Below are 27,041 nucleotides of genomic sequence, written 5' to 3'. Positions count from 1 at the left end.
AAAACTGAGTTTAAATGTATTTGGCTAAGGTGCATGTAAACTTCCGAATTCAACTGTAGGTTTGAGCAACAAAGACACACTAAACACAGCTGTCTAAAGAAGAGTGCTGTATACAAATGGTGTGGACATTTAAGTCATTTCATCTACTCTCCAACAAGCACCAGCCACTTTTTGTTTTTCTTTACGATTCAAGTTCTACATTACTCAATGTCGACAAATGAGAAACAGACCTGAAGGAGGGTGTACGGGGATTTCTGCAGCTGAAGAGGATGCATACTATGTCTGAGAGGAAAAAACAAAAAGTCTTTAGTAAGGTCAGACCAACAAGAACGTCGGCCGTGCACAGAAGACTGCCTGCTGGGTATTAACAGTTCAACATGTAGAATCGTTGGGAAATGAACCAAAAACGACAGCCGATGTTCTGGGGTCAGAGGCGATCAGACGGCCACCCCGCAGCACTCGGCCGAGGTTTGTGTTAGTTTGTCTCATCCTCAACATTTCTACAACACTGCGGTAGCAGAAGGTAGACTGATGTAGTCAACAGAACATGGACATAACTTCATGGAAAATGCTATTTTTATTAACGTCAATTTGATTTTCACTTATTTTCTTAAACACAATCAAATCTGTAATAAATAAAGCACATCTGAAGGGGTATACCATGCAAACACCTCATTCTACAACATAAAACAGAACTGTACGTGTTGAACCAACCGATGGATATACTGTTACGAGCACATTGGCCTCTGATATTCCTCCCATAAGCAATAACAGATGCATGATTTGTATTAACTTTACATGTACACAATGTACGGTATATATATACCCACATATGAATGAGCTGGGTTAAGAATGCAACGAGAGAGAGAGAGAGAGAGAGAGAGAGAGAGAGAGAGAGAGAGAGAGAGAGAGAGAGAGAGAGAGACAGACAGAGAGACAGAGGAGAAGAGAGGGCTTGACAGGAGAGGAAGAGCGAGAATAAAGAGGCAGAAGATCATGGAGAAGCAGAGGCAGAAACAGTGAAAGTACGAGTCAAAGGAGGGGAGGATAGTGTGGTTGAGTCCAGTACCAGGAACCCAATCCGTGCTTTATCACCACATTTGAATCGAGCGAGGTCACTAGCGTCTTTCCATCCACTGCAGGTTGAACTGGATTCTAGTCCAATAGAAACCAAAGCTGGATCTTTTCCAGAACGAACATCGTATAGGAGGTTGCTTAGTCCCGTAGTGGAATTAAATGCTATCACAAACTCGTGATGATGAGGCACGCACACACACACAGAAGGTCACAGAGAGAGGTACTTAGTGGGCTCGTGCACACTTCCTATCAATAGCAGGCATAACTCTCAAATCAAGTCTGCTTCGATGAAATAAAAATCTATATTATATTGTGTGGAACAGATGAACCACTGTTAATATATGTGAGTTTTGGGAGGATGGAGGTTGACTGTTGTACCAGTGTGAACTATGGGGTTAAGTGACGTTGAAAAGCTGCCAGTGCAGAGTTGGACTAGAGCTAGCCACTGGGCTAACTAAGGTGCATAAGCATTAAGAAGTCCTAATTGGGGCTAGGGCTACAGGTATGGTTAGGACTAGCATTAGGCAGGAGAATAGTGCATTCAAAAATCGTGCACTACATAGGGAATAGGGTGCCATTTTTGAAGCAACCCTCTGACGGGTGCTGAAGCCAATTAAACACATTCCCAACCAAAGGAAAGGAAGTGTGACGAGAGAGAAAACCTGTACAACATCCTCATTTATAAGAAACAAGGGGGAGGGAGGGAGAGAGGGAGAGAGAGAGAGAGAGAGAGAGAGAGACATGAGATGTCGCTCGGTCAGTCAGGTGGTGTGTGACTTCAAGCTTGTCTTTTCCCTCCCCATCTCTTAGTCTTCCGTGTCAAAAAAGTGAAAAGACGAGCAAAAAAAAAAAAAAAAAAAAAGCAGGAGACAGTTGTTGGATTGCTGTGTGAAGAGGACACGTCTGGTGAAGACATCCAGGGCCTTTAAAGCCCTGTGGAGAAGGCATGAGGCTGTGATAGGGAGCCCACCCAGATCTGAGAAAGTGCTCTATGCTCTGCCACGCTGATAAACGGACCCAGCTCCGTTTAAAGGGCTCTGTCCGACACACTCCACTTCTCTTCCCTGTGCTGCGGCTCCTTCTTTCCTTTCATTTCCCTCCTTTCTTTTCAGTGAGGTGTGTAAGGGGAGCGGTAAGCTAAGCCATAGACATTAAAATCAGATGCGGGGGTGGGGGAGTAGTCATTTACGGGGGGGGATTTGTTTTCTTTGATCAGTGCATTGCTTCTGTGTTCCGCAGGTTTGCTTCCAATGGTTTCTGCAAAGACAAAGGGTGAGATAGGTTACTGTATATTTTCTAATATAGTTCAAATTATTCAACATAACCCTCGTTACTGGTGGGACAGTGACACTATGAACCAGCACTGAGCTGCATCATTTGAATAGAAGCTAAGGGATGTGAATCTAGATACATGGACTCCGATACAGGAACGATGCTTTTAGTTTGAAACCATTTGGTGCAATTTGATTAGTGGAACGAATCGATGCGGTTTGATTCATTTCAATTCAATAACAATTGTTTCCCATTCTAAAATGTATATCTGATACCGCTGGAGTTCAGGAGCTGAATCTGTCTGAGGGGGGAGAGAGAGAGGTGCGTGAATGATGTAGTGTTTGAGCTGAGCCATAGGGCAGACTGAGCATTTACTACTATAAGATTAGGGAGGGGGCACTTTGTTTTTGTCCCCCCACTTTTTATTTTAGAAAAACTTTCATTACCCACTGATTAACTTGTCATTTAATTGCCCAACGCTCTTAACCGCTGGAAAAACTCTGGAATGAGTAGGTGTGTCCAAACTTTTGACTGGTACTGTATGTATTTACATAATTGAGGTATATTAGAGACATTTCTGTACAATGCTGGCCACTAATAGTCATTGTACTGTAGCACATGTGAGATATCTACAATGAGATAGATCATTTAGAGTCAGATACCTGATGCTCTACTTCTCCTTGTGAAGAGCTTCTATGAAGGCTTCAAGTTTCTCCTGAATCTCACGGACTTTCTCTGCAGAAGAGGAAAGACCAAAGAGTGGGTTAGTTGAGAATTTAAAACAAACAGTGGATATGGAGCAGGGTTGGGTCAATTCCAAATTGAAGACAGTCAATTCAAGAAGTACCGTAATTTCCGGACTATTAAGCGCACCTGAATATAAGCCGCACGCACTGAATTTAAAAAATAAAAAAATTATTTTGAACATAAATAAGCCGCACATGTCTATAAGCCGCAGGTGCCTACCGGTACATTGAAACAAATGAACTTTACACAGGCTTTAATGAAACACGGCTAGTAACAAAAATAAATAGGCTTTAACGAAACACGGCTTGTAACAAAAAATAAAAAATTAGCAGTAAGCTTTAGTTGTCTTTTTGCACTGAGTCAATTCCTCACGCTGCTGTTTCCACCGTCTTATCATCGACTCATTAAGACCAAGCTCCCGTGCAGCAGCTCTATTTCCTTTTCCAACAGCCAGATCAATCGCCTTCAACTTGAAAGCTGCATCATATGCATTTCTCCGTGTCTTTGCCATGATGAGGGTGACAAAATGACTACCGTAATCAGAATGATGGGAAGTTTGAGAGCGCTCGATTTAATCTAGACAGTAAACCAAAAAGTTGTTTGACCATAACCCGTTCGACAATTTCATTGGTCTAATGAAAGCTTCATGCCGCCAAAAAACTGAGCACGTCACAGAATGTGTTTTTTCGGAGAAAAAAAAATTGAAAGAGGGAAAAATCCATATATTAGCCGCGTCATTGTTTAAGCCGCGAGGTTCAAAGCCTGGGAAAAAAGTTGCGGCTTATAGTCCGGAATTTACGGTAAACTAAAATTCTGACTTTGTGGCAAAAATGTCATGTATTTTCAATGACCTCTCAACAAATTGACAAGTAGAACCTGTTTAAAAAGTTTGAACATTTTAAATTCAAATCAATTCCTGAATTGAGGGACTTCGAAGTGACCCCAACCCTGATATGGAGCATCCAAGATGCCTCATTTCATACAGAACATCACAGAAAACCACTTGTGAGTGGTTGATTCTGCTAAAAGAGGCCTATTCTATTGTGTTAGTATTTACGAGACGACCCAAGGAGTTTGAGATGTTTCTCAGAACCGTGGCTTCCAGTGCTTCCAACTACCAGTGACACCAGTTACAGCTAAAATATAAAAACGCAACATGCAACAATTTCAAATGTTACTGAGTTACACTTCACATAAGGAAATCAGTCAATTGAAATTAATTCATTAGGCCCTAATATCTGGCTTTCATAACTGGGAATACAGGTATGAACATGTTGGTCACAGATCCTCGCGACATGGGGCCGTGCATTATCATGCTGAAACATGAGGTGAGGGCGGTGGATAAATAGCACGACAATGGGCCTCAGGATCTCGTAACGATATCTCTGTGCATTCAAATTGCCAAATGATAAAATGCAATTGTGTTCGTTGCCTGTAGCTTATGCTTGCCCATACATTAACCTCACCATGGGGCACTCTGTTCACAGCGTTGACATCAGCAAACTGCACGCCCACACGACGCCACACACGCTGTCTGCCATCTGCCCGGTACAATTGAAACCGGGATTAATCCATGAAGAGCACACTTCTCCAGCGTGCCAGTGGTCATAGAAAGTGAGTCCACTGAAGTCAGTTACGATGCCGAACTGCAGTCAGGTCAAGATCCTGGTGAGGACGATGAGCATGCAGATGAGCTTCCCTGAGACGGTTTCTTGACAGTTTGTACAGAAATTCTTCGGTTGTGCAAACCCACAGTTTCATCAGCTGTCTGGGTGGCTGGTCTCAGACGATCCTGCAGGTGAAGAAGCCGGATGTGGAAGTCCTGATCTGGCGTGGTTACACATGGTCTGCGGTTGTGAGGCCGGTTGGACGTACTGCCAATTTCTTTAAGAAGACATTGGAGGCAGCTTATGGTAGAGAAATGAACATTGAATTCTCTGGCAACAGTTCTGTTGGACATTCCTGCAGTCAGCATGCCAATTGCATGCTCCCTCAAATCTTGAGACATCTGTGGCATTGTGTGTGACAAAGCTGCACATGTTAGGGAGGCCTTTTATTGTTCCCAGCACAAGGTGCACCTGCGTAATGATCATAAGGTTTAATCAGCTTCTTGGTATGCCACACCTGTCAGGTGGATGGATTATCTTTGCAAAGGAGAAAAGCTCACTAACAGGAGCCTTTTGTGCATATGGAAAATGTCTCTGATTTTTTATTTAAGCTCATGAAACATGGGACCAACACCTTACACGTTGTGTTTATATTTTTGTTCAGTGTACATAATAGCCCATGGCATACCTTCACAGTCAGAGTGGGAATTGTGAAACCAATGCCCTGAAATGTTGTATGTCTTTACTTGCAGAATAACAGACTTGTCACAGGCCATTGTGCCTCCACTGTCACCTCTTATTTCAGCCCAACAGCAGATGGTCCCCACTGACAGCCCTCAAGCATAAAAAAAACAAACCACTTCAGTGAAATATTCTGTTGAAGAGGAGAGTTGTGGGCCATTTCCAGTAAGCTCACAGCCACCACCACATCAAAGACCCCCCCTCCGAACCGATGACATGTTATGTCCCTCCAGGCACACGTCTAGCTAATGGACGGGAGATACCATGACAACATTCCACATGAAAGGGAAAATAGACTGGAGAAACGTTGAGTCACCACGTCCCGCCGTTGGGGTCGTTTTGAGGAGAAATCCGTCCATATGACAACATGTACTGTCACACGAGGGGCTGCAGTAACAGAGACTCTTTAATCACTGATTTAACAATGGCAAGAGTAAGTCTATGGGCCAGCGAGAGAGAAAAGGAGGCCTATAGGGGACTAGCAGTGCCAGCTGCACCCATCCTTGGCCCCGTCTCTCCTTCGCTCTCTTTTCCAGTAGACTAATCCGACTGGAGCTGCCCCAAGCACAAACTCAAACAAAACTCTGAGGCACGAACTGCAACTCAGCTACTTCCAATCAGCCTCACGAGATACAATCAGAAGAGTATCTTCAAATACTTTTGACTCAAAAAACTTAAACACAAAAAGGTCTGAAAGCTTCAAAACCATAAGTCTCCTTGATTTCCACGGGACAATAAATCATAGCGGTTTAGACATGGGAACAACAATGTCTTAAGTGTCCATTTCAGGTCAACACAAAGGTGGGAGCTGCAAGCGTGCTTTAGAGGGTAACCTTATCCTAGAGCGAGGGGCTCGTGCGAGACCCTTTGAGGGGGAACGGGTGCAGAGGTATCCCTTTCTGACGGATGAAAGGCACACGGCAGCCTTTGAGGACGCGCGCACACACCTCGGAGTCCTGAAATATAACACTAAAAGTGCTGAGAAAACACTGACCTCACTCACACACACACACACACACACACACTGAAAAACAGCACAAGCAGTGGCAGAAAAACACCTATCCCCTCCTCTCTCCCTCCCCACACACACACTCCTGGCAGGTGGCAAAAAGAAATTCCCCAGCCTTTGATACTCAGTTAACACGTCAGGGCACAATAGGGAGGCGGTAAGGGGAGATTACAACACCTAATGGAGGCATTAGAGCTGGGAGAGAGGGCACGCTGACACGGTTCCACGGCTCCACTACCACGGCAGGTGTGGCAAGGCTGAAACCTAACCTGGCTGTAGCCCCAGTCTAGAACCATACCGCTCAAAAGAAAGTGAAGGAGCACACATACCGGGGAGGAGGAGTGTGGGCTGGGCTCCGGCCGCAAAACATCATAATTCAATCGTAGCCAATCGGATCAGGATTACTAGCAACATCTGTCTGACCCAGACCCACGGGAGAAGAGGAAAAAAAGGAGGGGGGGGGGGGGGGGGGGGGACATCTCTGTCACATCAAAACAAGCCAGGGAAAACCCCTGGCTCACCTTCAAAGCGTCACTGCTGAGCGGAGTCTAGATGTGACAGTGATAAGGGAGCTATTGTGTCGAGTTAATTGCTCGATGTGGACCACTTACTGCAACTGGTCAACCACAGGGGATAACCTTACCTGAAGTTCGGTCCGCAATTCACTTTAATTTTTAATGGTGTTGTAATGAAGGCCCTGCCATCTTGCGGGAGAAATGCGAGGGCACGCACGGCTCTGAATGGCAGCTTTCAGAAAAAGCCAATATTTTGGGGAGCAACAGTGAGAAACAGATATTTATTTATCTTCCCCCATCTGTTTGTCCGACAAGACGACAAGGGAAAGAAAAGGCCACAACAAGGCAGCTTTCCTTTTGAGGTGTACGGAAAAGCAACACACGAAGTGGACAGAGTCGCCGTTCCTTGCCTGTTGCCTCAGAGGGGGAAAAAAAATAAAATCTATATAGGCGCATGTTTACCTAAGAGATGAGCCCTGAGACACTGCTATTCAGCTGCCCTCCCCTTTATCTGGTCATGAATATTCCCATAATCCTTTGGCCTCTGTCCCACAGGCCCCTTTTCAGGCTCCGGGCCTTTCCCAATCCCCTCTTTCAGGTCCCTCTCTCGGCTGATCTCCACATGAAATTATATCTCTTTCACTCCCACTCTGCTGAGCTGTAAAGGCTGTAAGCCTTCGGTGGCCGGAGCAGGAACAGGAGAAGGGACTGAGGGAAAAGCCTTTAATTGACCTGTAATTAGACTGTGAAACAGTGTGGCCCAGGCTGAACAACCGCACCATACAGATGGAGAGAAGAGAGGACAGAGAGACCTTAATCTCTTTAATATGGGGGATGCCCCTCTCTAGAGTTTGATGTGAAAGGAGAAAGGCAGACGTTAGAAAAGGGAGACTGTATTAGAAAGTGTCAACGCAAGGCTTTCTGTGGGTAAAGTTCGGTGCCAGGACCAGCCTCTCTGTTGTTTTTTGCATGGTTCTCCAGTCCAGCATCAGCCAACTCAAGACAGGACCGAGTTCACTGCCTGGTCAGGAGGCTCCCGTCCCAAACTGTCATCATTCAAAAAAATGAGTTAACTTCTCTTGTCACAAGCAAGGTTACATTCTGGGGGTTGGGGGGGTCCGACTCTGAACGTCTGCATGCGCGATCCTGTCCTGACTGAAAGCCGATCTCTTAATGCAACAAACAGAAGAGTAGGCCGTCGCCATATCACTTGACTTGTCTCTAAATCTGTATTGTAACATGCTATAAAAACGTAAGGGCTGCAGGAGGCGGACACAGAAAGCGGAATGTTGTCGGCAAAACGCCCCGTCAGTGGCAAAGCCATGAATCAGGGCTGACTCTGGAGGGCTCATCTAGGAACCAGATGCTTGAGGAGAGCAGAACCAAGGAGTCGAGCCCTGGGCCTGAACAGGTTCAACCTGGGGTCACCAAAGGGGCCAGACTAAACAAAAAAGCAGAGCGGGGAAAACAAAGCCTGACAACTCCAGGTGAAGACGTGTTGTGTAGTTTTGTGTACAGTTTTATTGACAAACATTGACACAGCTTTAAAGGGTGAGATGTCAACAACGCTGTGCATGCAGGGGATTGTAAAATTGGTTAACGAGCAAAATCTGGAGATTTCATTTACTAAGTGGATTTATTTTAGCTAGTGGCACACTACTGGATTCAACAGGAAAACAGCAGTATGATCAAAAACAGAGGACGATGAATTTGGGAGGGTTTTAAGAAAAAGGAACCCATAAACATCCCATATTTCTTAAAAGTCTTCCAACAAAATCATAACATCACTGATCTTACTTTACCTGTACACGATTGAGACTGTATTTCACATACAAGCGCAGAGTAATGACAAGTCTTCATACCATAAAAACTGTGCAAGACACTCAAGCTGGAAATTCACAAAATAGCTATGTAATTTGTGAGTTGTTTTGGGGGGGAGGATGTAAACCATGGTAAAATCACAGAGAGCCAGAGTTCCCAGGCTTCTAAAGCCAACCTTTTGCACTCAGATGGTCTGTACTGCAGCTAAGTAGCCCGGACGATCAATCTTACTGGGTAACGTCGGCCTGATAATCTCGGGGTGACAGAGTGTTTATGTTAAATCACTGTCATAATCCCTCCGAGCCACAGGTGTGGACTGCCCGCCGCTGAACGCGGGGCGTGTGTCCACGCGCACATAAGCAGGCAGACGGACACATTGAACAGAATCAACTGTAACGTGTTCAATTCCAAGGCATAGTCTGATTGTGGCACACAGCACATCCAGAATCAGGGTCGACACCTTGGAAGACCTCAGGTCGTTTTGTCTCTCCGTCTCCATGACTTCTATCACACACAGATGAATCTGGAGGTCCGACTCATGTCAGTCAGTCCCATGAAGGTAAGTACCATGAAGGAACAGCGCTGATCCCAAACGAACCACAGAGACGGCCGATGACACCCATCAGAACACACACACACACATCACTCCAACTCCCTCAGCTAAATACGGGTTTCCAGCTGGTCTAGAGAGCACACACCTGTCCCATTGACACACAGTACAGCAGGAACTGCAAACAAACATTGAATTCCTTAACGCCACCGCAAGAGTGAAATGTGTCATTGCAAGCACAATCAAACTCCATCTCTGAAAACATACATCAAGTTTCTTTATCTATAACCAGGTTTTCATCCAACCATTTCATGCAGAGGAATTACCTGACGCGTGAAAAAAGTCAGAACCGGTCTGATGGAAACAGGAAATATTGATAGAAGTCAACAGACAATTTGTTCCGTGGGATCTTTTTGTTTGTAAAATGAATTATGCAATAAATGGCGGTGGAAACCATGAGTTCGAAGTAAACTTGGAACCACGCGGGATGATATGTTGTGTGGTCCTCCCACTACGACTCGGGGAAAGCATGCGATTTATTAGGCTACAGAAGACATGGTGGCGAGCTTGAAGCTCCTTTCCAATAAATATTGAGGGTCTTATTCTGGTGACATGATGTGCGATGCTTGGCTGCCATTTGACAAATAAAAATTCTCACTCTAACCCATAATAATCTCATCATGTTGGCTAGCCTAACTGTACCGTATCTGCGAGCTGTTGGCTAAAGCACGTGCCAAGACCAAAATGGGCACATTTTCCATATAACGCAACAGTTTTTGTGATAAAACCGTCGGTGGAGTTGAAAATACATCTGGAAATTTAACTTGTATTTTTTATTTGGTACACTTAAATCGCAAAAGTGTTTTTTTTATGTGCACTGTGTCATTACGCAAAGCCTTTTATCCGCAAAAAGTCAGTTTGATGGAAACATCTCTGGCGGGAAAACGTGCATATTGTTTTGATGCAGATTTTAGAATTCGTATTGAAACTCTGTCGCCAATTGGATGGAAATCTAGCTATTGTCAGTGGGCGACGGGGAAGAAGTCTGATGAAAACTAGAAGACCTGCCAACTTAAAGCATTCAGCAGTAAACATAATCCAAATCTAACCCCTGGTAGTTTATGTGCAGGGAAGACAATGAGAAAATCCCCCATTTCATCTGTTCAAAAAACTAAAACAAAAGAGAAGACTTAAAACAGACTGCTCTATTTTTACCATGTGAGGGAGGAAGTGTGTGGTTTTCCTATTACCGCATTCTCTTATCCGAGTCGTGGACAGCTAACAGGGGCCTAAGTGTGTGAACAGTAACGGTGCTGTCAGACTGGATGCGTCCCAAGTGGCTTTCTAATTCTCTATATAGCGCACAACTTTTGACCAGAGCTCTATGGGGCCATGGTCAAAAGTAGTGCACTACATAGGAAATTTGGGAGACAGACGGTGTCTGAGTGACAGGAGGATCTGCAGGAATGGGCCCCTTGGGGCCCTGCTGGGAGGGAAACAGACGGTCGGAATCCTCACTGGTCGCTCATCTGTCCCACATCACGACTTTCTCCACTTCCTCTTTTCCCACCAATGGATCACTCTCTCAGGAGCACCAGGGACGTGTCTCAACACTCCTCAGAGGCTTCCATTCCTCGTAACCTTTTCTTGATGATCACTGATAGGTGACGGGTAAGGTTGCGTAAACATGTCCCCCAATGGCCTGAAACAGCTTCCATTGCCCTGTACTTCTTTCACACACATTAGTGCTTTCATCTGTTGCTTTTAGTGGTCTTGGAGGAGGCAAGGAGAGGAGTGTAGATGAGTATTGAGACAAGGCCTGGGAAAGGCAGGTCCAACAGCCTACCCCTTCTCTTTCTGGCTGAGTTTCTGACAGGGTGGACAGTCTCCAAAAATGTCCCCTGCCCCTCTTTCCTACACACACTCAGGCAGAGCAAGGAGAGATTTACAACCATCCGGGGACTGCTGCTGCGGGGCTGTGAAACAGATGCAGGGGAATAGGGGGTTGTGGTGAGGGCGCGGGGGGTCACCAAAACACCAGGGACGTGTCGGAGGGAGCGTGGACAGCCCGCCCTGGCTCCCAGCCTCAGAAAGGAAGGAGGGGATAGGGGGAGGAAAGGAGAGAGGGATGAGGGAGGAGGTTAGGAGGTCGTGAGTGGGACTGGGAGCGGCTGGCTGGCCGGCCGGGTGTAGGGAGGGCCTCTGATCCAGCTGTTGGGAAGACGGAAGTTGTTCCCTCCACTGGCTGTCAGGGAGGGGTATAAACAGTCCTCTGTCAGAGAGGAGGGGATGGGGGGGGGGGGGGCAGACCCACATGTGCTTTTAACATCAGCCATGCTCCCTGTTCCTTTTACGTTAAAAAAACGTTAAAAAAACACACAAATATATGTACGCACGCGTTGCGTGTGAGCTTGTGCATGCCGAGTGCGTGCAAGAGCCCATCCATGGTCAGGAGTTTGGTGTGTGTGAGATAGTTAAGACAGGAAGAAAGCTGGCTGCAGATGAAAGGAAAGACAGAGCAGTATGTTTTAAAGCGGCGTTATGACAACTCTAAACGTAGTGTTTGTCTACTCCCAAGCCCTGGAGAAAATGGACAAGTTGGCCCAGAGTCAATCTTTGATGTTTCCTCTTTACGAGAAAACTTCTAAACTAGCACTACAATTAATGCCAGAGTCTGAATCCCTAATGGCACCCTATTCCCTATGTAGTGCACTACCTTTGACCAGGGCCCATAGGCTTTCCCATTTGGGGCACTTCTTTCACCGTCTATTTGTCTATGTGAGGACATGAGGGGAAGCTGACAAAATGCTTTTAAAAAAACCACCAAATTGATGTAGAGATCTAGAGGAGAGTAAAAGCTTAACCTAAAGGGGCAGCCAATTCATTTGCCAACACATTCAAACACAACGGGCCCTTGAGAGAGCAAGAGCAGCATCAAATGGCCCCTAAGTGATTAAAGGGACAATTCGAGATCCGAAAAATAAGACAGTGGTCATCCAGCCACTTGTTCTGGTAAAACAGCTGAGGGATTGCGGATTGGCAATCCGCAAAGGGTAAAAAAAAAAGTAGCTCCAAATCAAACATACAGCATCCCATGTAAAACGCAATAGTGTGATAAAATGTTGCTCCTTAGGAATCCAAACCTCAGTACATGCAGCAGTACATAAAACTAATGGACATGCCACGTCGCTCCATATACATGCAACAGACAAGTGCCATCTTGTCCTACGGCAGATGCTTCCTCTAAGAGGAGAGAGCAAACAGATGTGTGTGTGTGTGTGTGTGTGTGTGTGTGTGGGGGGGGCATTTCTGCTGTGACCTGCCGCCCAGAGCAAACACAGTAAAACCTTGCGCGCACACACACACACACACACCTAATACTCCTATACGTCTTCCACTACCGCAGGAGGAAACAGAGGAGCACTTCTCACTGAGCCTCACTAATCACTCCAGAGGAAGAGCAGCTCAAAGGAGAGGAGGGAAGGGGGGGAAAAAAAGAGATAAAAGGGATAGAGGGAGAAGATGTGAGATGGAGGAGTGTGTGAGGGCATTCCACAGAGCAGGTCCAGACAACCTAGAGTGCTATTGTACACACACACACACACACACACACACACTAAGCTCACGGGGAGAGCTAGAAAAGACCAAGGGATGAAGGTGAAGATAAGTGCGTATGTGTGTGCACGCACGCTGGCATGTGTCTGTGTACAGAAGCAGTCCGCGTGCCTGTGCACTGTAAGACACGCGCTCTCCATCAATGTGACAAGCTGAATAAACACCCGCAACTTCCCTTTCAGGCCCACAACTTCATGACATCTGAAAAGCAAAGACTGATGCTTTCAGAGAGGAGGAAGACCATAGCTGGTGGCGTTTACACGGCACATTTTCTCCCATCATGAGGAGTCAAAGGGGTGTCAGTCTGTCACAAGGCAAAACGATGACGGCGAGAGAGAGATGGGGAAGAGGGAAAGAGATAGCGAGATGGGGGGGGGGGGGGGGGGGGGGGGATGGAAAACAGAGCAAGGGTTAAAGAGAGGCACGTAGACAGAGGGATAGTGTGTATTCTTGGGTTGTTGTAATTGAGTTGTGTATTACTGGAATTAAGGCAGCAGCCCACATCCAGTCAGTCATCTCCTGACGGGCCTGCAGTTCCATATTAGCACTGGGCTCCTTTCCAGAGAGAGAGGAAAAGAGGAGGCATCCTGCCATGCAGCTGCTCTGGCCTGTGGTGCGCTCCTCTTCTCTCCCCCTCATTCACACAAACGCACCCCCCCCCGTACATACACACACACACGTCGCTTCACCTCCACCACCCGTTAATACTCCTACGATCCACCTCCTACACACACACACACACACACACACACACACACACACACCTCCCCCGTGTGAAACCTGAGTGGCACTGGGCTCTACCTGTCTGCTGCGAGTAGGGGCAAATCGCTCTTAACAGCAGACTGCCCCAGGGAGCCCATTTCTGCCTTTGTTAAGAGAAGTGTGTCTCCCCCTCCCCCTCAAAGCATGCAGCCAGGTGAGGCTCAGGTCATATTGAACAAGAGAGAAAGCATTGAAATTAAAAGTTTCCATGCCCTCCATTAACGAGATGACCCCTGGCCTGGCCTAATATCTTTATGAGGGGGACGTCCTCTCCAGCCTTCAGATGACGATGGTGTAACACCGTGTTCAGTTTCTCTCACACACACACACACACACACACACACACACACACACACACACACACACCACACCACACCTTCCCACCCAACTAAACTGGTGGAATCTCCTCCTGTCGAGTCTTGCAGGGGGAGGGGCCAGACAGCCCACAGGTGTGTGAGAGGAGAGGCTGACGTCGGAATTCAGCCAAACAACAAGACATTCACTTGTATAATGTCTAATATCGCCATTAAATACATTAGCTTGATATTTTCTATTTACCAGGAAAAAATGTATTGGATCTCGTTATATCATAGATGGTTAAAGACGATCCTCAGATGACTGTTGGATATTCCGACTAGATCGAGAGCCTCAAATTAATTTTGCCCGGGGCCTGCATCTGCATTTGGCTTTGCGGGCCTGTAGTTTGAGACTAGATGGAGGGTAGAGTGGTATCCAGATTTTCATACCTTCATACCGTTCCTGTACTATAGCGCGGTATACGGCATTACCGGCAGTGCACACAAGCGGCACCATTTCTTTCCAAATGTAAAAATAAATAAATCAGAATACACATATTTAAGAAGCTGTAACCAAGAAGCTTGATCTTGCAATCTAGCCACTAAGCTAGCAAGTTAGTGAACCAAATGCATAGCTGGAGCCCTGACCTGGATATCATTTATTTGGCACATCTCAGATCGGGCTCCCGAGTGGCGCAGCGGTCTAAGGCACTGCATCTCAGTGCTAGAGGCGTCACTACAGACACCCTGGTTCGAATCCAGGCTGTATCGCAACCTGCCGTGACAGGGAGTCCCGTAGGGCTGCGCATAATTTGGCTCAGTGTCGTCCGGGTTTGGCCGTCATTGTAAATAAGTATTTGTTCTTAACTGACTTGCCTAGTTAAATAAAGGTTCAATAAAAAAATGTATGCTTTAGGGTGCCCCAAAACATATACGTTTTTAAAAAGGTATTGAAAAATCATGTCTGTATTTAAAAATACCCAAGTATACACGATATACCGCCCAAGCCTAATTGAGGGGAGAAATGGCAAAAAATAGCCTAACTTTATAGACAACTCCAAACTTCCAAGTTAGTCTTGTGGCTGTGCACTGAGCCGTATCTCAGAGCCCAGTAGAGTCTCTGGTCATTTAGAGTGATGGGCTCCACTGCCCTTTTGAAACCTCCAGGGCAGCATCCCAAACGGCACCCGATTCCCTATATAGTGCACTACTTTTGACCAGGGCCCACAGGAAATAGAGTGCCATTTATTTTGGCACACATCTAGGTCTACATTACCGACAGACAACCACCTCCGCACTGTCAGAGGGCTAACCAGCACGATCCTCAACTCTTACTGCATCAAGACTGACAACCTTACATGAATGGACTGAACCCATTTGATCTAATGTAGCTAGGGTCTTAAAAAAGTGCTTCGCAAACTGTAAGGTTGGAACGCAGAAGCGTCGGGAAAGTTCCAATGAACGTTTGAGTTCAGGAGCACCATGGCTCAACGCTTGATAGTGTATCCTACATCCCTTCAGAACCACTATCCTCCTCCTAAACAGCTTTTAATAAAGTGAGACTACTCTGAAAAACAGCCTCTACTTCTGAAGCGTCACTCCTCCTTGGTTCCTCCGAGTGACAAGAGGATGTCGGAGGAGGACAAGCCCAGGCAGGGATACTCTCTGCGGGTTGTCTGGTTTGCCAGTAACCTCCCTTCCGTCTCTGGAAGTGTGCAGCACCTGCAGCCATGGGCAAAGTCAACATGGTGTGTAGCCATTGTGTTCCCAGCCCCACCAGCCTCCCTCATCAAACACTCTGGGAAGGAGGAGGAGGTCTGCATCCCAAATGGCCGCCTACTCCCTATGTAGGTCTTGGAATTCCTCTACGGAGAAGCAGAGGATGAAGAGAGGAGTGTTTTCTCGTTTATTATATTCCTCTCCATTACCCTTCTGGTGGTTTGGTGAGAGAATATGATCCCCATAGGAGGAAGTGAAGGCAGCCCCTTTTAAACTCAACCTAACAACTGGTGTGTGTGTGTGCGTGGATGCGCGTACGTGCGTCCGTGTGTTTGTGTGTGAGAGAGAGAGAGAGAGAGAGAGAGAGAGTGTACATGTGTCAGTGCTTCCCCAAGGATTGTTTTCAGCAGCAGAGGCAAAAGTAGTGGGTGGGTGGGGGGTTGTGGTCACTTCTGATGACTAATACTTTGTATAACTAGTCACTTATCTTAAAGGGATAGTGCAGGATTATTATTATTATTTTTTTTAACAGTCAAATGATTTAACAGATACCATTTGAATGTCTTTTAATGCAGTTTGAAGGGAGTTTAAGGCAGTTTCGTGAGCTATTGCTAACTATGGACAATGAAAGGAACTCTATGGGAACTGATAGCATTCTAGTTGTTCACATAGACTTACAGTTATTGTGCTAATGCTAGTTTGCAGCTAGCAACTAGCATGCTAGATATACCTTTAAAAAGCAGAAATTTGTAAAAAATTATTCAAAATAACATTTTGTAGTGGCGGCAACGATTTAGCAGCCACAGGGCTATAGGCGAAACACGGTGTGAGTGTGTGTGTGTGTGTGTGGAAGAAGGGTCATACAGTCAAAAGAGAGGCGTGTATGTGTGTTCAAGGCAACACCTGAATGCCAGCCTAGCCGGCAAACACAGATAGGCGCCAGACACATCAACAACCATATCATAGCTGCAAGTGGAAAGCGCCGTCAATGCACACACCTTTAACAAACTAAACTGAGGAGGAACTAAAAAAAATAGGCTAGCGTGTGTGTGTGTGCCCTGATTGGTTGAGGGTACCCAGCACCCTCATTTTTGAACTGTGTGTATGTCATGGTATGTCACGGTCAATGATCGGCTATGAAAAGCCAACTGACATTTACCCCTGAGGTGCTGACCTGTTGCACCCTCAACAACTATTGTAATTATTATTTGACCATGCTGGTCATTTATGAACATTTGAACATCTTGGCCATGTTCTGTTATAATCTCCACCCGGCACAGCCAGAAGAGGACTGGCCACCCCTCATAGCCTGGTTCCTCTCTAGGTTTCTTCCTAGGTTTTGGCCTTTCTAGGGAGTTTTTCCTAGCCACCGTGCTTCTACACCTGCATTGCTTGATGTTTGGGGTTTTAGGCTGGGTTTCTGTACAGCACTTTGAGATATCAGCTGATGTAACAAGGGCTATATAAATACATTTGATTTGATAAATGGTGTGTGTGTGTTGGAAACAGAGACGACAAGGCCCTGGCAGGCTGGCAGCACGCCTCTCTCATGCTGCTCCACTAATGCACTTAGCAGGGCTTCACTAAATAAGCAGGCTACTATAGTGTGGACGCCTCAGTCTGTCACTACACAATAGCCTGTTATTATGGACCGCTCTCTCTGCCTACCAAACAAAGAACAACCAACACGGAGCCAGTGAGCAACGACCCAAACACACACAAAAATATAGGCTACTGTAAATGCCCACACACTTTAATACAAGTTAGCAACAACCCCAACACACACTCTGTCAACAGGCCTGGACTTGTCTTTATCGCTATAGTCCTGTGTATGACTAACGGTCAGTTCCTGGGGGGTCAGAGCGTGGGTGTGTCACGGCCAACAGCATATGAATTCTCTCCCAGGGTCTCCCGTTACCACGGTGGCAGGCACAAACAGAGAGGAACAAGGCCTAGAGACTCATTGCAGCCCCACTGGCATACAGGAAAGAGACAAAACTGTGACTATGCCTGCTCCTCAAGGTTAGGTATCGTATTGACCACGAGTCCAGACAGAAGTACATGTGAATACGCACAGACAGGTAATGTGTTGACCACGAAACACACACCTCTGGATATGTATGAAATCATAAACAGATACAAAATGGAGAACTAAGCTGTATCACAAACCAACGCGCACACACCCACCCAAGGTGGTGTTTTTTAATTCACACACGCCGCATCCTCTTATCTTCTCCCTTTCACTCCTAGGTCTGCGTCCCAAATGGCACCATATTGCCAATCAGGGTTACCTAGGCTACTTTGAAACAAGGTAAGACTTAACTCATAAAATTAAGTAAAACGTTCAGGGTTCAAACAATTAAGTAATAAAAAACGGAAATACCTTATTTACATAAGTATTCAGACCCTTTGATATGAGACTTGAAATTGAGCTCAGGTGCATCCTGTTTCCATTGGTCATCCTTGAGATGTTTCTACAACTTTGAGTCCACCTGTGGTAAATTCAATTGATTGGACATGATTTGGAAAGGCACACACCTGTCTATATAAGGTCCCACTGTTGACAGTACATGTCAGGGCAAAAACCAAGCCATGAGGCCGAAGGAATTGTCCGTAGAGCTCCGAGACAGGATTGTGTCGAGGCACAGATCTGGGGAAGGGTACCAAAAAATGTCCTCCGCATTGAAGGTCCCCAAAAACACAGTGGCCTCCATCATTCTTATATGGAAGAAGTTTGGAACCACCAAGACTCTTCCTAGAGCTGGCCGCCCAGCAAAACTGAGCAATCGGGAGAGAAGGGCCTTGGTCTGGGAGGTGACCAAGAACTCGATGGTCACTCTTACAGAGCTCCAAAGTTCCTCTGTGGAGATGGGAGAACCTTCCAGAAAGACAACCATCTCTGCAGCACTCCACCAAATCAGGCCTTCATGGTAGAGTGGCCAGACGGAAGCCACTCCTCAGTAATGACACCCTGCTTGGAGTTTGCCAAAAGGCACCTAAAGACTCTTAGACCATGAGAAACAAGATTCTCTGGTCTGATGAAACCAAGATTGAACTCTTTGGCCTGAATGCCAAGCGTCACATCAGTAGGAAACCTGGCACCATCCCTACGATGAAGCATGGTGGTGGCAGCATCATGCTGTGGGGATGTTTTTCAGCGGCAGGGACTGGGAGACTAGTCAGGATCGAGGCAAAGATGAACAGAGCATAGTACAGAGAGATCCTTGATGAAAATCTGCTCCAGAGTGCTCAGGACCTCAGACTGGGGCGAAGGTTCACCTTCCAACAGGACAACGACCCTAAGCACACAGCCAAGACAACGCAGGAGTGGCATCCGGACAAGCCTCAATGTCCTTGAGTTGCCCAACCAGAGCCCAGACTTGAACCCGATCGACCATCTCTGGAGACCTGAGAATAGCTGCGCAGCAATGCTCCCCATCCAACCTGACAGAGCTTGAGAGGATCTGCAGAGAACAATGGGTGAAACTCCCTAAATACAAGTGTGCTAAGCTTGTAGCGTCATAACCAAGAAGACTCGAGGCTGTAATCGCTTCCAAAACAATGTTCTGAGTAAAGGGTCTGAATAGTTATGTAAATGTGATTTCAGTTTTTTTATTAATTAGCTAAAATTTCTAAAAACTTGTTTTTGCTTTGTCATTACGGGGCATTGTGTGTAGATTGATGAGAAAAAAACAATTTAAATCAATTTTAGAATAAAGCTGTATAACGTAACAAAATGTGAAAAAAGTCAAGACACCCTACGCTGTCAAGGGATTTTCTGAATTTCTTTACTATTTTCTACATTGTAAAATAATAGTGTAGACATCAAAACTATGAAACATATGGAATCGTGTAGTAACCAAATGAAAGTGTTAAAACAAATCAAAATATATTTCATATTTGAGATTTTTCAAAGTAGCCACCCTTTGCCTTGACAGCGTTGCACATTCTTGGCATCCTCTCAACCAGCTTCAAGAGATAGTCACCTGGAATGCATTTCAGATAACAGGTGTGCCTTGTTAAAAGTTCATTTGTGGAATTCAAGGCACACTTAACTAGAATCTTCAGCGATACGCCATCCATCTGGTTTGCGCTTAGTGGGACTATCATTTGTTTTTCAACAGGACAATGACCCAAAACACACCTCCAGGTTGTGTAAGGGCTATTTGGCCAAGAAGGAGAGTGAAGGAGTGCTCAGCATACGTGGGAACTCATACAAGACTGTTGGAAAAGCATTCCTCTTGAAGCTGGTTGAGAGAATGCCAAGAGTGTGCAAAGCTGTCATCAAGGCAAAAGGTGGCTACTTTGAAGAATCCCAAATATATATATTTTTTAAAGTGCTTTCCCTATTATTCTACAATGTAGAAAATAGTAAAAATAAAGAAAAACCCTTGAATGAGTAGGTGTGTCCAAACTGTTGACTGGTACTGTATATTCTGATGTGTCATATAGTGCACTACCATAGTAAAATGATACTATGACCACGTTGAAAGTTATAGACGCACACGCACTTAGAGGTGGCAGGCGCTGTCACTTTGCTTCCTCTGTTATCAGTGTGTGTGTGAGAGAGCAAGTCTGGGCTTGTCGACACTCCACTCGGCCGCTCCACATATTGCTGTGTTGTATCAGCAGAGCTTCTTAGCAGAGAGCAGGGCTGGGCTAGGAGACATGACAGGCAGCACACTGTTTCCTAAATTCTGCTGCCAGACACGCTCTTTCCCGCTCTTTTGCTTACCACCTCGTCTCCTGAGAGCAGCAATTAAAGTCTCAAGCCCAGAGAGCGAGAGCGCGAGCGAGAGCATGTGTGTGTGTGTGTGTGTGTGTGTCCATACGCGCATGCATTCACCTTTCTTGAAGTAGAGAGCGTGTGTGCATGCTAAGTTCCTAAAGTGTAAGGTCATGTAAATGTGTGTGTCCAGAACGCACATGCGTGTGGGGAGTATACAGTAAATTAAGCTACGCAGTGGTCAGAACGTGTCTAAGACGTCAGTGCCACGAAGCAGACATCCCACTGTTAGCGGTCAATCCGTAGCAGTAACAGACACGGGATAGTCAAGCTTTTCCAATGCGCTGACATATGGTGAATGAGAAGACTTCACCTTTCCTTTACCACCACTGCCATCTAGTGGCGTCTGGTACGTTGCAAAACCACACGGTCGTCAAATCGGAAAGAGAAACGCACAGCCAAATCCATCATATTCAAAACAATATTTGTTCTACATAAAGATATTTGTTCTTCCACTAGGTACCATAATATAAGTGATCTATTCGTTAGTAAGGCATAAACAGGAGGGAACACAAATGAGACTGTACCATTCTGGTTAAACTGAAGTGTGTGTATGTAGCTGGTGTGTGTGTGTGTGTAATAAGTGTGTGAGGTGACTCACTGAGGTCCTCTGCCAGCTGTACTCTGCGTCCGGTGATGAGGTGAACCTTCTTCTCGTTGTCCTCACCAAAGTCCTCCAGCACCTCCTTCACGTTCTTCTCCAGGCGCCGCACTGAATATGTGACAACACACACACACACACACCACAGAATGTCAGACATCAAAGACACAGCAAACAGACCTACACAGAGTCTACAAAACATTAAGAACACGTGCTCTTTCCATGACAGACTGACCAGGTGAATCCAGGTGAAAGCCATGATCCCTTATTGACGTCACTTCTCATATCCACTTCAATCAGTGTAGATGAAATGGAGGACACAGGTTAAACTAAGGATTTTTAAGCCTTGTTACAATTGAGATGGATTGTGTATGGGTGCCATTCAGAGGGTGAATGGGCAAGACAAAAGACTTAAGTGCCTTTGAACGGGGTATGGTAGTAGGTGCCAGGAGCACCAGTTTGCGTTAAGAACGGCAACGCTGCTGGGTTTTTCACACTTTCACACAGTTGCCCATGTGTATCAAGAATCATCCACCACCCAAAGGACATCCAGGCAACTTGACAACTGTGGGAAGCATTGGAGTCAACATGGGACAGCATCCCTGTGGAACGCTTGACACCTTGTAGAGTCCAAGCCAGACGACTTGAGGCTGTTCTGAAGGCAGTGGGGTGGGTGGATATACATATAAAAAAATATATATATGCCTAGAAAATGGAGCAAGTGCTCTTTGGACAAGACAGTTGAGCTTACAATAAGGCTGGGTGATATATCAAAATAATTTGATTAATTCAAATCTATATATTGTTTTTATGAGCGTTGCTGTCCGCTTGTTCTAATGTCTTTTTGGTCTTGTCTCCTTCGTTGCGTCTGTGCTGTGTGCACCTTCCCATTTACACCAGATATCTATATAATGACGAGATGCTCATGTCTCCGCCGTAACAATGGGAGTCATTGTTCCAAAGGCGGGAAGGCAAGCGACAAGCTGAGGTCCAAAATAAGTCCATTCAAACGCATTGGGGTTATTTTGGACAGAGTGAAAGCTCTCGCGTTACCTCTTCCTCTCTGTTCTCACACACACAGCCCCTACCCCTGCCACTCACATCAACAATGATGAGAGATCACTTACTCTCCGACAAGCGGTTTCAACTCGCTATTTGCATTTGCGGTTTGGTCCAACAGAATAGATCATACGGACACTGAAACACAGTGAGACATTATTTTACTGTAATAGAGGTTAACCTTTCTAACAATACCCATTTTATGTCTCAACTCCTCAAATTGCGAGCTGAGCCAGACACTACTAAAAACGGGAGTATCAATGAACATTGATTCTGGAAAATCCTCCGTTTGTCGCGCACGACATTGGGGTATCACTTACTGCTAGCAGCATTTTAGCCTAAGACTGTTACACCAGCTGTCTAGTCTTTTATAAATGTGCAATAACCATAAAGAACAATTATATAAGGAATTGGCAAGTCGTTTACATTCTGAGAAATAAAGTACGCCACTCGATTTCAACATCTGAACAAAGTAGACCGGCTAGCATGCTGTTCAAACAGTTGGAGACGGACAGTATGTGTTCATAACAATTCACCTGTTCTGCCTTGTTAGCTAGCAAACAGATTCAAGTCCCGTGTGGCTCAGTTGGTAGAGCATGGTGTTTGCAACGCCAGGGTTGTGGGTTCGATTCCCACGGGGGACCAGTACGGAGAAGAAAAAAAATGTATGAAACGTATGCAGTCGCTCTGGATAAGAGCGTCTGCTAAATGACTAACATGTAAAATGTAAATGTAAGTTGGCTAAATTTTTAATATTAAAGATTAGCTGGCTACTCACTAGCACGTGGGCTTGTGCTTGAGAGATTGTTCATGAGACCGGTGTTAACTTGCAACAAGAAGTTATTAATTATTAGGGAATGTATTATGCATGGTTCTGGTTAAATTTGTAACAGAAAGGGCATTTTCATAGACTTGAAAGCCATTATATAATTACATTAATAATGGGTCTTATGGTTGGTAAGGCATACAGTACACATACGGAAAGTATTCAGACTAAATCTACACACAATACCCCAGAATGACATGGCGAAAACTGGTTTAGACATTTTTGCAAATGTATAAAAATAAAACAGAAAAACATTATTTACATGTTTTCAGACCCTTTGCTATGAGACACGAAATTGAGCTCAGGTGCATCCTGTTTCCATTGATCATCCTTGAGATGTTGCTACAACTTGATTGGAGTCCACCTGTGGTAAATTCAATTGATTGGACATGATTTGGAAAGGCACACACCCGTCTATATAAGGTCCCACAGTTAACAGTGCATGTCAGAGCAAAAACCAAGCCATAAGGTTGAGGGAATTGTCCGTTGAGCTCCGAGACAGTATTGTGTCAAGGCACAGATCTGAGGAAGGGTACCAAAACATTTCTGCCGCATTGAAGGTCCCCAAGAACACAGTGGCCTCCATCATTCTTAAACGGAAGAAGTTTGGAACCACCAAGACTCTTCCTAGAGCTGGCCACCCGGCCAAACTGAGCAATCGGAAGAGAAGGGCCTTGGTCAGGGAGGTGACCAAAAACCCGATGGTCACACTGACAGAGCTCCAGAGTTCCTCTGTGGAGATGGGAGAACCTTCTAGAAGGACAATCTCTGCAGCACTCCACCTTTATGGTAGAGTGGCTAGACGGATGCCACTCCTCAGTAAAAAGCACATGACATCCCACTTGGAGTTGGTCAAAAGACACCTAAAGGACTCTCAGACCACGAGAAACAAGATGATATGGTGTGATGAAACCAAGATTGAAGTCTTTGGCCTGAATACCAAGCATCACGTCTGGAGGAAACCTTGTAGCGTCATACCCAAGAAGACTCAAGACTGTAATCGCTGCCAAAGGTGCCTCAACAAAGTATTGAGTAAAGGGTCTGAATACTTACATAAATGTGATAGTTTATTTGTAATCATTTGCCCAAAAAATACAAACCTGTTTTTGCTTTGTCATTATGGGGTATTGTGTATAGATTGATGAGGGGGGAAAAAAACGATTTAATCAATTTTAGAGTAAGGCTGTAACCTAACAAAATGTGGAAAGAGTCAAGGGGTCTGAATACTTTCCGAATGCACTGTATATTTATCCTAAGTATAATTTCACGAGCTCTGAATTAAATAGATTATTGCTGTCTGTTTGAAGTGCAGTGTATTTGACCTTTAATTGTACAATCAACTTATTAAAAAATGTGATATATTGTGAAGTCTATAAAAGTTTGAGACATGACTTTTCGGCCATATCGCCCAGCCCTAGCTTACAGCACATCTGGTTCCACCATATAGCTCAGCTAGTGGCAGTAGCTGCATCCCAAATGGCACCGGATTCACTATGGGCACTGGTAAACAACTATGCACTAGGTCAAAAGTAGTGCACTATGTAGGGAATAGGGTGCCATTTGGGACATGGGCTATAATTCTTCTGTGTCTGCTACCTAGCTCCCCAGTACACTGTAGCTCACTCAGACAGGGTCAGACTGAGGGCAGACATTCTCCGTTCAAACTCTATGACTCAACGGACTGTTCACCGTCCCTCTCATATGAACCAGTTAAGAGCTATAAAGCCTTCAATTTCAGGCCGGTATGCAGCTGCCTGCCTGTATGCTCTAGTGAGGGCTTGTGTGTTGGCAGACTGAGATGGTACATGACAATAATATTGACCATGTGCAGTTGGTTCTGCCCTGCTAAGCCCCAGTTCATTGTAGCTCAGTCTTGGATGACCCTGCCCAGTTCTACCTAGCCCCAACGTTAGCTAACTTATGATAATCAAGCTAGCCATGAAGCCTATGCTGGCATGGCAATCTCTGCAACGACGAACTCAGGAAGTCTGTTCCACTGGTTTCCAGTTTGATTTCCACATTTTGTAACGGCTGAAAACCCAATTTCTAGCCCCAGCCCTATACCCCGGTCCCAGCCTACCCTCTGTGTTGGTTAGCTGCTGTCTGAGTGTGTTGGCTGTGATAAGCAGCATCCTCTGGATCCTCCAGAACAGCACGACGTCATTGCACTCCAGCTATGGAAGAAGAGAAACAGACTTTGAAACTGAGATAGGGTAGAAGTTACACGCATGGTTTTTACTGCAGGCAGGGGAAAGGGTAGTGTAGATCGATGGACAATTGACTACAGTCCAAAAGGTGCGTTCGACAAGGGAAATAGTTGGCAAAAGTTAACATACGATGACACATTCCATTCATTTTGTGTTAACTGCAGCGTCAATGCATCAATGCTGTGTAATACATTCTGCAGTCAAACTGTTTTCATTATGTAATGCAATTTTTTACTGAATACGTGTTCAACAACAGTTCAACATTCACCTTTCGCTTCCACCTCTGTCAAGTCTACGCATACAATTTGATGCATACGTCGGATATATCCAACATATGCACCACAGAGAACACATCGCGACTGCCTCTGCAATGCTGCAAGGCAGATACCATTGGAAATGAACGTCCTTCTGATTTAGGCTATTACATCGAGTAAGAATAAATAATCCTTACAAAAAATGTGCTATTTGCGGCTTCACCGTAACGTTTTTGGAACGTTCATTCAAATCGTTCAACTGAAATTGTTACTACGGTAACACGTTCGCCGAAACAGAAGCCTTGTTGAACTCGCCTCATAATGCGTCTCTGAAATCTTAGTTGAGAACAGCTACCTCTGGCAGCTCACCTTGGAGCCCAGATCACTTACCTCCGAGTCGACAAAGTGTCTGTGGCAGCTCACCTTGGAGCCCAGATCACTTACCTCCGAGTCGACAAAGTGTCTGTGGCAGCTCACCTTGGAGCCCAGGTCACTTACCTCCGAGTCGACAAAGTGTCTGTGGCTGCAGCTCACCTTGGAGCCCAGATCACTTACCTCCGAGTCGACAAAGTGTCTGTGGCTGCAGCTCACCTTGGAGCCCAGATCACTTACCTCCGAGTTGACAAAGTGTCTGTGGCTGCAGCTCACCTTGGAGCCCAGGTCACTTACCTCCGAGTCGACAAAGTGTCTGTGGCAGCTCACCTTGGAGCCCAGGTCACTTACCTCCGAGTCGACAAAGTGTCTGTGGCAGCTCACCTTGGAGCCCAGGTCACTTACCTCCGAGTCGACAAAGTGTCTGTGGCAGCTCACCTTGGAGCCCAGGTCACTTACCTCCGAGTCGACAAAGTGTCTGTGGCAGCTCACCTTGGAGCCCAGGTCACTTACCTCCGAGTCGACAAAGTGTCTGTGGCTGCAGCTCACCTTGGAGCCCAGGTCACTTACCTCCGAGTCGACAAAGTGTCTGTGGCTGCAGCTCACCTTGGAGCCCAGGTCACTTACCTCCGAGTCGAGAAAGTGTCTCTGGCAGCTCACCTTGGAGCCTAGGTCACTTACCTCCGAGTCGACAAAGTGTCTCTGGTAGTAGTAAAAGCCTCGTCTACACAGGTTACAGTGCTGCAGGGCCTTCTGCAGGAAGTGACGTCTGTACAGTTGGTGCCACGTGTCCTTGATCTGGAACACAGGAAATAGTAGAGGGCCAGAATGCGAGAGGGGCAGGCTCTGCTTCATGGTGTCCTGGGATGTGGGATAGTGTGTGTGTGTGTGTGTGTGTGTGTGTGCGCGTCTAAATTCTATTTTATTTGAATTAACCCTTATTTTACCAGGTAAGTTGACTGAGAACACGTTCTCATTTACAGCAACGAGCTGGGGAATAGTTTCAGGGGAGGACGAATGAGCCAATTGTAAACTGGGGATGATTAGGTGGCCATGACGGTATGAAGGACAGATTGGGAATTGATATACTTGTGTCTGAGTACTCATGTCCTCTATCAAATAGAGATCTGAAAACACAATACAACTTCCAACTGCCCAGTTCCTCAATAAATGCATACGTACTTATTGCAAAGTTATGACATGCA

General features: G+C 45.7%; 1 protein-coding gene across 11 annotated transcripts in view; it reads right to left on the bottom strand.

Annotated features, from left to right (window-relative positions):
• Positions 1 to 558: 558 nt before the first annotated feature.
• Positions 559 to 27,041, bottom strand: part of LOC106613511 (dynamin-like GTPase OPA1, mitochondrial) — a 60,360-nt gene continuing 33,877 nt past the window's right edge. For all 11 annotated transcript variants that reach the window (XM_014215848.3, XM_014215850.3, XM_014215853.3 and 8 more), the window contains 5 exons: positions 26,518 to 26,634; positions 25,084 to 25,177; positions 21,119 to 21,229; positions 3,012 to 3,084; positions 559 to 2,334 (listed from right to left, as the gene is read on the bottom strand). In XM_014215848.3, coding sequence (XP_014071323.2) covers positions 3,020 to 3,084; positions 21,119 to 21,229; positions 25,084 to 25,177; positions 26,518 to 26,634 — 387 coding nt within the window. In that variant the 3' untranslated portion in view covers positions 559 to 2,334; positions 3,012 to 3,019. The remainder of the gene's footprint in view (positions 2,335 to 3,011; positions 3,085 to 21,118; positions 21,230 to 25,083; positions 25,178 to 26,517; positions 26,635 to 27,041) is intronic.

Source organism: Salmo salar, chromosome 10 (genome assembly GCF_965601325.2).
Source record: "Salmo salar chromosome 10, fSalSal1, whole genome shotgun sequence".
In the NCBI taxonomy this organism is placed as follows: domain Eukaryota; kingdom Metazoa; phylum Chordata; class Actinopteri; order Salmoniformes; family Salmonidae; genus Salmo; species Salmo salar.
The sequence above is the reverse complement of the archived record's forward strand: the minus strand, read 5'-3'. Positions and strand labels throughout refer to the sequence as shown.